This window comes from Spinacia oleracea, chromosome 3 (assembly GCF_020520425.1).
Source record: "Spinacia oleracea cultivar Varoflay chromosome 3, BTI_SOV_V1, whole genome shotgun sequence".
NCBI lineage: Eukaryota > Viridiplantae > Streptophyta > Magnoliopsida > Caryophyllales > Amaranthaceae > Spinacia > Spinacia oleracea.
This window is the reverse complement of record NC_079489.1, coordinates 64,313,732-64,325,907: the sequence shown is the minus strand read 5'-3', so window position 1 is coordinate 64,325,907 and position 12,176 is coordinate 64,313,732. Positions and strand designations below refer to the sequence as shown.

Sequence of the window (12,176 nt, the reverse complement as noted above, 5' to 3'; positions counted from 1 at the left end):
CCTCGTATTTTTCTATAATTATAAATATATTTTATTATATTTATAAAGCATTTCGTTGTATTTATAAAGTATTTTTATAAATTAATTCCATTTAATGAGAATTAAATGCACTTTTATTTTTAATTAATTTAAATATTAATTATTTCGAAAACCGAATTTTATTAAATAAATTCAATGAATTTATTTAATCGGGATTGTTGGGTCGTATTTCGAAAACGAATATAATTTAATTAAAGCCCGGTCGTTTTGTCTTGAGCAAACCCAACAAAGCTTGCAAGGAGTAAACTTAAATGAGCCCGGTAATAAGCCCAACTCAAAATTTCCCTAACCTAGCCCACATGGGAGAGAAAACCTATAAATAGACCTCATATCAAACCCTCACAAGAAAATTCAGAACTTTTTCTCTCTCCTCTCTTTTCTCTCCTTGCGGCACACCCCACACCCCTCTCTTCTTCGTTCGTCTTTTCTTGCAGCCCAAGGCAGCCGTGCGCGCCCAGCCTCGTGCTCGCCCAACTTGCCCGCCCCGCAGCCGCAGCGTAGCACGAGTGTGCCTGCGCGCTGTGTGGTCGTGCTTGCCCAGCTCGCCTGCTCGCTCTTCTTGTCCCATCCCGCGTCGCGTCGCAGCACAGCACCCCTGCTGTATGTGCGCGTCTCGCCCGTGCCAGCTCTAGCCTCGTCGCCTCTCGTCCCTTTGCACGCGTGCGCCCAATGCTGCTTGCGGTGCGTTGTTGTTGTTGCTTGTTGTGTTGCGTTGATCGGCGCACACACACAAAAATGATTAATCGTTGTGTGTGTGTGTGTTGTTCAATTGTTTCAATCAAATTATGTTTTCAAAAACATTAATTTTCAGTTTTAAATTATTTTAATTGTTGTGATTATTTTAAATATTTGGGTTATTTAAATTGATTATAACGGTTATGAACACCGTATTGGGTTAGAGTTGTATTTTAATAAAGAGATTAGTTTTGATGATTGAAATTATTATTTTCAGATTTAATAAGTTTATAAAGTGTTAATTTTTGAAGTCAAAACATGTTTTTATGACAAACTATTATTAGGGTTTTGATTTCCAATTAATTAAGCGATTCATTCACATAATTTAATGACAATTTAAATTATGGGAATCAACTTAAATTTTCAGATTGTTTATAAGCTTTAAAAAGTTGGTTTTTAATGGTTTAAAAGCTAAAAAGTCAATGTTTTTATGTTAGGGCTTGAGTTGACTATTTGAGACTATTAAATTAATGATTAATGAATAATTTCTAATTAAACTAAGAGTTTTAGAATCTTAAATAGTTGCTGGAAATTTAGTAAACATGGATAATAATTTAGTTTCTCCTCTTGTCTTTATAGGAGTTTATTTCTAGTGAGTCGTGATTCGCACAGTGGCCCCGTACTTAGGTATTCCAGGTACGTACAAGACTAGGGTGACCACCCATCCCTTGAGGACTTTGTGAAGTATATTGAATGCGAATCATGTGAACTTATATGTTGTTGTGAATTCATGTTTGATGATTGGGAATGAATATGTTGTTATGAATTTATGTTTGATATTGAGAACGAGCATGTTATTATTATTATTGAATCTATGTGAACGAGCATGTTATGAATTGAATTATGCTTTATAGATTCTATTGAACTATCATGTTATGGACTTTTATAATTGTTGAATTATGTCAAGCATGTTGTTCAAGTTGGTTTGCATGTATGAGTAGTGCGCATGCAAGTTGTTATTATTATTATGCTATAGTACAGGATGTCTAGCATAATTATTGAGCCAATCGAATATTGCCAGTGAGCAATATATATTCTACCAAATGGGTAGAATATGTTAGAGAGTCTATGTGAATTGAATTAAGGACAATTCGTGCTAAGGGCACACCCCGCTTGTTAATAGGCAATGTCGGGTTATCTCAAACAGTGTTTTGAGAAGGAACAATGGGAGTAATTTAACTTGAGTCTATGTTTGATCACAAGTCCTAAAGAAGTAAATTAAGGAAGAGTCATTGTTGAATTGTTTGAATGTTCAATTGTTTGAATGTTGTGTCTTGTGTAGAGTCTTGAGTCCCCTTGATCATAACATATTAATTAACGTAAAGTGTAACCCAAAGAGCTTCAAAACTCTTGGAACGTATATACCTTGAGTATGAACAATGGGGGGAGTCTTGCCGGAAAACTTGTACTCCTAGAATGATACAAGACGTTGTTTCATTCTCTTTTATGCCGTTGTGCATTGGAATTCCTGTCGGTATGGCCCGACTGTCGGTAGTAGCCCGACTTATTTTGGTGTATGGTTGGCTCCCATCACCCTTTTCTTTCCTTTTGAGGATACTTTACTTTACCCGTTCGAAGCTACTTTTTATCAATCTGTGAGTCAAGAATCGTGTCAAGTGTCGAGTCTTGTCTCCATGTTTGTTTGTTTATTATATGGCTTTTGCATGTAGATTATTTATTCGTCGAGTGAAGCATGTTAGGATAGAATTAATGTTATTCTAGCTTGTTCGTACTCAGCTTTTGCTGACTTCATGCTTCATGTCTTCTGGTCATGGCCTTTGCCTTAATGACCCTATGATGATCCATCAATTGCACTTGCGTTGTTGGGGAGTAGATTTATAATAAAGCAGGTTTGTAGAGATAACTTGCGGGAGAAGTTATCATGGGATTCGAGTTGAGAGTTTAATTTTTCCGTATTTTATAAACTCTATTTTTATTTATAGTCATGACTACTACTAATACTACTGCTTATAGTTAATGGATTTTGAAATACTTTAATACTTTGGTTTGGGCCTCAATGGTTCCAACTTGTTTTAATGACCATTAACTATTTATTTAATATGTTTTGAAAGTTAGTTAATTCCGCTGCGTAATTCTGGTAAATAGCCTTAGTTGTTATCACGGTGGCGGTAATATCTTGGTAATTCCTGTGTTTTAAGTTGGAAAATGTTTTATAAAAAGCAAGGAATTATTAGTGTGTTACAAAAAATATTTGAGGAACCTCATCTCATCCACCTCATGTAAACTGTCCCCACTTGAATCAGATTTTTTTTCTTCTGATTTTTGAATAATTTAATCAAATATCTCTCATTTCCCTTATTTCTATATTATTTTCTCTCTCCTTAATTTATTCTTTAAAAAAGAATCTCTTACACACTCTTATACATTATCATTTCTCTTACACCCAATCATTATACTTATACCCATACAAATAAAGATTTCAGTTTTCTTAATTTTCACCCAAGATTCAAACCGGGTAGGAACGGGGAGAGTAGTTCTCAATTTCAAGAACCTTTTGCAATAAGTTTTGACTCCGATTTTCAAGAATCTGTTATAATAGATTCCGGTTTCTGAAATTTTGATGTCTATTACACTCACCCGTAATTAGTTGTCCTCCACAAGTTTAAAAGTTTTATCCCATGCTAAATTGTACTACATCTGTTTCAAAATGATCTTTACACTTTTCATTTTAGTCTGTTTCATAATGTTTTTTACACTTTGCTTTATTCTACGTATGGACATGAAAATTTACTATCTTACCCTTCTTATTCCACAATATTTATAATTTTCCACTCACTTTTTCTTACTTTATTCATTTTTTTTACACCCACCAATATTTTTATACATTTCTCTTACTTTTTATCAATATTTTATTATATTCAACCAATTTTCATATTTTTATCTTAAAATTTATACAAATAATAACTGTAAAAAAATTTATGAAACGGAGGTAATACTATTGTACATTTGTAATCATCCATCCATTCAGAGATATAAACTCCGTACTTCGTATAGTGTAACGCACCTTTTCTTCTTAAATCGATCTCTTTTATAAAAAAAACAAGGCAAAATTGTCAAAAAGTACCTTCTTTTTGTCTCACTTTGTGAACTAGTACCTTATATTTTAAGTTTTGTCAAATGGTACCTTAAATTAAAAAGTTGTTTTAAAAACGGTACCTTATAGCAACATTCCCGCCAAATTATCAATTCTCCGGCCATTGATTCAAGTTTCCCTCCAAAAACATGTGCGTGTTGAACAAACCAAGCCAAAAATCACGCGCCTCTGTTACTCTTCTTAATTTTTTTGGTGCAAATTGTAATCAATTGAAATACATTGTTGTAATTTACTCTCATTGCAGATGTCTTCTCTTTGAAGATTTCGTTCCGCATGTAAATGTGGGCTTCCTTTGCGAATTGAGCAGAGGATGTCAAGGGTCAAGTGCAAAATCCCAGGAACTGATGAATGAATTGCTATGATTGAAGTTTGGATCAATCCCTTCTTTTAAGGCCCGAAGGACATCAACTTATGTGTTTAAGGTGATCGAGTGAACTTATATTGATCTGAATTGGGAGAGAATGACCGCCATGAATAAGTAATAAGACATCTTGTGGTTCTCGTCATGTGCCATCGATGTAGATAAGGTTTGTGTTGTAGTAAATGTGGTGGAATTGATGAAGATTATGCAATGATGTTGTTTATATATTGACTTACTCGAAATTAAGAGAGAGGAAAAGAACGTAGCATGAGATACTTCATATCAAGAACCTCTGAATTATCAATTATTTGTAAGCTCAGGAATATGGTGAATCATTTGTTTTGGCAGTCTGAAATAAATAAAGGCATCATTTGAGAGGGTTAATTTGAGCAGAGAATACAAAGGAGTAAATGAGAAGAAGAAAGGAAGCTGAAAACTTTGAATGCGGCTAGTTGATGAGCGTGTGTTCACACGCACTGATTTCCCTCTAAAATTGTGCCAACAAACAAAATCAATGGCCGGAAAATTGATAATTTGGCCGGAATGTTGATATAAGGTACCACTTTTAATACAACTTTTTAATTCAAGGTAATATTTGACAAAACTGAACACATAAGGTACTAGTTCACAAAGTGAGGCAAAAAGAAGGTACTTTTTGACAATTTTGCCAAAAAACAATGAAAATATGTTGAAAGAGACATTTGGGTCATTGTCAAAATCACCTAATATTTCTGACTTTGACCACTTAATTACTTATTGGCGACTCTCCTAAAATATAAATAAATACACCCCTCCATCAACTTGTATATTTCTCCTAATCTCCCTCCTCCTCTAAATTACTTCCTTTCTTCCTACATACTCTCCCTTTCGTTCCCTTTTCCATTTCCTCAATCAACCATGACTAGCACAAGTGATTGGCTACACTTCCACCAAAGTAACGCCTCGGCTGCGGGCCAAACACCCTACGCTACCTCCACCACGTCCGACCTCTTCTTCTCGGACCGGGCCTCTGATTCTACTGTGGTCTCAACCACCATGAGTCCAATCACCAACCCACCTCCCACAGGCCCAGCCCAACTTGGCCCAAATCCTAGCCGGGTCACCAAGCCCGCACGTAAGCGGACTCGAGCCTCCCGGCGAACTCCAACCACGCTTCTCAACACCGATACAACCAACTTCCGGGCCATGGTCCAACAGTTCACTGGAGGCCCGAGCAGCAACTTCGACATCCCCGGGCCTAGCCCACAAATTTTCGTAAATGGGATGGGCCGTGGTTATGGGGTGCACCAACAAATGGGGCAACTACAACAACAAGGACTAAGCCCATTACAATACTCCATTTCATCAAACAACAACAACAACAATATTAACATGTTGATGCAAAGTATGGGTGAAAACAATTATCCTACAACAAGAGATCATGATACTAATAATAATAATAACATGAACATGAGATTAAACGGGGGCACGGCCGGTGGCGGATCGTCGTCGAGCGAAAACAGAAGCATGGACAGTTTCCATTATTAACAAGATCGATCGAGTAGCTAGCTAGCTATAAGATGCACAGACACCGCAAAAATATGACTCTAACCGTTTTGAGAACGTACGTGTCGCACACGTGACACTACGACACGGCAAAACGCGTTTTCGGGCTTGTCACCCTATGGTACCAACCCATTGATTCCCGTTTTCCCGTATTCGTATCCCGTGTCAGTGCAACCTAGCTAGATTAAAGTTAAGACGTACACTCACCGTACCACCATGACCGAGCAAGCTTAAGTGTAGAAGCAATATATGGATAGAAGAAGGAAAGTGCGGAAGGGGTTGGTGAAGTATTGGTGACCTGACTTTTTGGAAAGTTTTCAAACATTCTATTATTGACTGTTATACAATACTCAATATTGCTACTATTCTACGGAGTTGTTTTTTTAATTATTTATTATTAATGTTTAAGCAAAAGTCTGTAGCTACGGTATCCTCCACCTCGCTCGGACAACTCTCCATCCATACTGTAGTTGAGTACTTGAGCGGATTTAGGTGAGTCATATGGCCGGTCAGCTACTCGATCATTTGCTAGCTTAATTCCCTTACATAGTTTTTAAACTTGGATCAACCATTTTTTAGACGGTTTTATTTTTATTTTTATTTTTATTTTTCTTTTTCCTATTTGGTCTTTGACCTAATTAAGGTATTGGTGATTATCTCTTGATATTCATCATCGTATTATATTTTTTTTCCATCCCCTATGGCCCTATGATGCGGTTTTGTTGAGGGGGTGGATTGATTTGCATTTACACGTGGTTGACATTAGGTCAAATGGCTAATTAAAATGCCATTGTTTTTTTTGTTTTTTTTTTATTTTTGGTATTTTCCCTAAAATTGGATAATGATTATATATATATATGGAATTTATCTTACTCATGTTGCCTTTATTATGTCTAGGTTGGGTGATGATAAAGGTCGCAAGTTGCGACAATTAAATGTTGTCGCAATCTTATGTGACGGAGTTTAATTGGTACATATAAGCGCCATGTAGGATATGCGTCATCATATTATTTTTACTATGAATGCAATATTTTTACTATGAAAATATGTAAATAAGGTAATCGACATAAATAAGGAAACAAATTAGTATTTTAAGATTCTCCTACCTTTTTTTTAATTGAAACATATATAATAGGTTATATAAGTTAAATATTTTGATTTCCAATTTAAATCATGACACATAAGTATGCCATGTCATCTTTGTGACACGGCTTAAAGGTCGCATGTTGCGACCTTTATCATTTTCGGTCTAGATTTATTCAATAATTGTAATTTACTATTGGTTTCTGCTTAAGTAAAATTTAAATTTATTTGTAATCAGTAATTTTAGTTGTAGAGCATGCATGTCTTATATGAGACACTAAGACAGCTGGCTGACTAAAACATTGTCAAGCCAGTTAGTTGTTATAATTCCATCAACTTTGTCTTTTGTTTAGGGGGTTTGTTTAACAAATGAACTAAAACCCATCATACCGTCTTTTATTAGAATTGTCTTTGTTATACGTAGTACATATTAATACGTAATTAGTAATATTATCACGGACTGCATAAATATGAACTCAATTAATAAGTAATTTCGAAGAATAAAAGTTGGTTTAACCGACCTAATCTATTTTTAATCAATAATAATAATCAATCGAGTGACTAACGTGAGTGGTCAGTCAAATAAAAAAAAACATTCTCACTTTAAAAGTCTTTTTTTTACGTCTAGCTAGTTTAGGCAACCACATGTTGTGTGTTAAATTAACTATATCATATTGACTTTTCACATTATCTATTACTATACAGGAATGACACGTGTCATTTTCTGGTGCGATTTTTTCCTGCCAAATTTTTTTATTTTTTTACTTTAAAATAAATAAATTACATTACGCTTTTTTTTAGTAAACTAAGATAAAAATATATTTTAATCACCATAGATGTGTACTGCATAATATATTATTGGAGGAAAGCTAAATCAATATTATTTTATCCTTTATGACACTACAAGAATTTTTTATCTTTAATGGCAACCTAATTACGACGGGTCAAAAATCCCGTCGCAAAAGCCTTTTGCGACGGGGCTAACAACCAAACAATGACGGGAATAACCGTCGCAAATGTCTTTTACGACGGGTTTACAACGGGATTTTCTATTAACGACGGCCCCCTTTTATGACGGGTTCGCGACAGGAAATCCCGTCGTTAATCAACGATTATTGGCCTTTCGCGACGGGATTTCCGGTCGTTAATAGTACAATTTCTTGTAGTGTGATATAATTTTATTTATGTATTATTATAACTTTTTAATCTGATAAGAAATATAAAAAATTTGGTTACTCCGTAGAGAGAGAAACTAGAGAGAACCTTAGGAAGTCAATTCGTATTTGTCCTCACCAAAACCCTAGATCAAAATGGAGGAGGAGACGCCGTCTCCTAATCCAAATGATCTGCATGTTCACCATACTCATCACCTCACTGAGCAAAGGGAAGTCCTGATGGAGGATTTAACGGATCACATGGAAGGAACCACGGAGTTTCAAACGATTTCAGACAAAAAATTCCCTCACGAAGGATCATCAAAAATAGCAAGACCAACCATATCGTTTCGAGAGGCTGTTAGCAAATTCACGCAATGGTTCGAGGAGGCTAAATGAATTATAACGGCATCTAAGGACTTGAATGAAGATCAAGAAGATATGGCACCTGAAGGTAATTTAGTAGTTCATTTTGATAAAAAATACCTTAGCTAGATTAAGAAATCCATGGAAACACACCTTAATGGGTAAATGTCTAGGACTAAGTATTAAATCGTCTTATATGGAAGCAAGGGTACGAGCTATGTGGAGAATTAAAGGAACTTTAGAAATTATTGATGTAGGGAAAGGAGTTTTTTATTTTCGTTTTTCGACTGAAGAAGACTATGAAAAAGCCTTATTTGGAGGTCCATGGTTCATTTTGGACCACTATCTTATGCTCACTACTTGGAAACCAAATTTTAGACCATCTTTACATAATTTTGACAAAATTATGGTTTGGGCTAGATTCTCGGAGTTACCTGTGGAGTATTACGATAAGGAAGCGTTGTTTTGTATTGCGGGATTAGTGGGCAAACCCATTCGAGTGGATTATGCCACAGACAAAATAACTAGGGCCCGATATGCGCGGGTTTGTATTGAGGTTGATTTAGATAAACCACTAATTACAAGAGTTTGGGTCGGTGGAGAGTGGCAGATAATAACTTATGAGAATCTCGATACCTTATGTTTTGAATGTGGTAGAATTGGGCATGTAAAACAGAATTGTTTAAACAAAAAACATTTGGATCAAAGTAGTCCTTATACTAAGGATTTCTCGTCTAATGATTGTAATAATCAGGAACGAGGAAATAATGGTAGTATTGAGGAAGGGTTAGTGGCTCCACAAAAATTAAATAACCATACAACCCAAGAATATGGGCCATGGACTTTAGTTACTAATAAGAAATACACTAAACAACGAATTGACAGTTATAAAGGAAGATTGGGAGGAACTACCTCGAACAATTCGAAAATTAATGACTATGGGAAGAAATCCAACAACCAACAGGGTATTACCAGAATAAATGCTACGATTTCTTCAAAAAATGCAGGTGACTTACCCTCTTCTTCTTCCGCCCAATCAACAAAGCAGCTTCAGTGGTCTACTAATAATTTTATGATTCAGAATAATGAAGAAAATCTATTCTCTATATCAACAAGCAAACATATTAAAGAAAACAGCGAGTTCCAACACGTGGCTCCAAGCTCGAAGCCGTTGGGCGATGATACATTGGCTGTTGATGCTTTAAACCCTTGCTCTACCCCCACAAATAAGACTTCAAATAGTCCAAAGCACACAGCAGTTTCTATTCCCCACTCCCCTTCTTCTACACTTTCTCTCTCTTCACCTAAAAAACAAACACCTTTTAGCTCTTCTTCTTCTGTTTCTCATGGAGTCCGATCAAAAGCCGAAAGTCTCATGCATGGAGACGACATTGCCAATAATAACCACTTATCAACGACAACCTCAGGAATTAGGGAAAAGGAAGGACTTTTGCAGGATTCCGGTCAATATCCCGTCCATACTACCGGAGGATCCTTGGGAACAAAGGTCCGATCGAACCCTGAATCTATTTCCCTCATCGCCGATGTCGACATGCACGACCAAGAAAGGAACAACAGCAACGTTGGGAGAACTGAGGAGCAGTTTGAAAACCCTCAACTCTCTCAATTACAAAGGCCCTCCATATTCCTTGCCTCTGAGAAACAGGGCTTCCAATCGGGAGAGAAACCCGAAGTCACCCATTGTTAGGTTATGATACATATGACAATTCATAAATCATGCGGAAAAACCATAAAGCCAGGAAAACATATTATTTACACATAATCATTTAGCATAGTTTAGATGCATACTCTTTGTTGCGTGCCTTCCCTAGCTGCGCCCGAACCGAACAAGAACAAGTCTTTAGGACTCCAAGTGTCGTCCCTCCGTAGATAGTCCACAGCACGTCCGGATCCGCCTTAAGATTGACCAACTAGAATCGCCCTTAAGGTACTATTATTTTCGGCACTTTATAGGCAAATGTGTGACTGAATTTTTCTCTCAAAAACTCACTTTGAATACTTTGAAAACTTGTTTATAAATTGTGAGCCCTAGCCTCATATTTATAGGGGTATGGAAAGGGAATCGAAATCCTATTCAGATACAAATTAATTAAACCTAGAATCCTACAAGAACTCTAATTTAATTAATTTATCAAATAGAATTAGGAATTTAATCATTAACCGAACTCTGCATGTTTTAGGAAACGTGCACGAACACAAACACTTGCACACACACACGCACGGCAGCCACGATGGGCCCCCATGCGTGCGCGCGAGCAGCAGCCCACGCAGCGCCCGCGCGCGCTGCGCAGCCTGCTGGGCCTGGCCTTGCGCTGGGCCTGGCGTGGCTGTTTTGTGCGGCGCGCTTGGCTTGCTGGGCGATGGCCTGGCTTCGTGCTGGGCCTCGTCCGGCAGGCCTCGTCCGATGCTTATTCGTACGATGCGCTTCCGATTAAATTTTCCGATTCCGGAATTCATTTCCGATACGAACAATATTTAATATTTCCGATTCCGGAATTAATTTCCGTTTCGAACAAATATTTAATATTTCCGTTTCCGGAATTATTTTCCGATTCCGGTAATATTTCCGATTCTGACAATATTTCCGTTTCCGGCAATATTTCCGATTCTGGTAATATTTCCATTTCCGATAATATTTTCCGATACGTACCATGTTTCCGTTTCCGGCAACATCTACGACTTGGATAATATTTATATTTCCGATACGATCCATATTTCCTTTTCCGGTAATATCATCGTTTCCGGAGTATTCATTTCTTGCCTGTGACGATCTCAGCTCCCACTGAAACCAAGATCCGTCGATTCCGAATATTCATAGATGGAGTATTTAATGCCATTAAATACTTGATCCGTTTACGTACTATTTGTGTGACCCTACGGGTTCAGTCAAGAGTAAGCTGTGGATTAATATCATTAATTCCACTTGAACTGAAGCGGCCTCTAGCTAGGCATTCAGCTCACTTGATCTCACTGAATTATTAACTTGTTAATTAATACTGAACCGCATTTATTAGACTTAACATAGAATGCATACTTGGACCAAGGGCATTATTTCCTTCAGTCTCCCACTTGTCCTTAGGGACAAGTGTGCATTTCCTAATTCCTTTGTCGCTCGATGCTTGCTCTTGAACATAAGGTAAGAGTTGTCATCCTTATTACGTCCAGAGGTGTTCCTCGGTTTCAGAGTTCAACTGATCAAATAAACAGATAATCATAGCCTATGATTCATCCGAGCACGGCCATGCATTTCACAGTTTCTAGCTCTCCGAGTGGCCTTGTACAACTTTTAAGCATCTCATCCCGATTTATGGGAGGACAATCCCAATCTTGCGATCTTGAGATTAGACTTCGTTTGATAGGTGATTACCTGAGCGTTGCCTTTATAGCCTCCTTTTACGGTGCGACGGTTGGTCAACGTCAAAGCAACCAGTTCTCAAACAAGTAATCTCAAATCACTCAGGTATTGAGGATTTAGTGTCTAATAATTTAATGAAATTTACTTATGACAGATTTTCATCTCTTACAGTAAAGTTTCATAGGTCTTGTCCGATACTAGTCTTCCCAAAGTAAGTATCTATGCAAATGATTATGACATTGCCATGTCCACATAGTTCAAGAAACAGAACTACTAGTCATCTTGCATTCTAATCGTCTAACGTTTTCTATGCGTCCAATTTAATAGAAAACTCCGATTAGGGACCATTTTCAACCTTTGACATTCAAGTTCACTTGATAGACATTTCTTAGTCACAGGACT

At 36.9% G+C, this 12,176-nt stretch overlaps 1 protein-coding gene across 1 annotated transcript; it reads left to right on the top strand.

Moving 5' to 3' along the window:
• The first annotated feature begins 8,555 nt into the window (after nucleotides 1-8,555).
• On the top strand, nucleotides 8,556-10,106 carry LOC110805439 (uncharacterized). Its single transcript, XM_022011041.1, has one exon. The coding sequence runs from the start codon at nucleotides 8,556-8,558 to the stop codon at nucleotides 10,104-10,106; it is 1,551 nt and encodes a 516-aa protein (XP_021866733.1).
• Nucleotides 10,107-12,176: the final 2,070 nt, after the last annotated feature.

Coding starts and splice junctions, on each gene's coding strand:
- LOC110805439 (XM_022011041.1), top strand. CDS start 8,556: ATGGGTAAATGTCTAGGACTAAGTATTAAATCGTCTTATATGGAAGCA.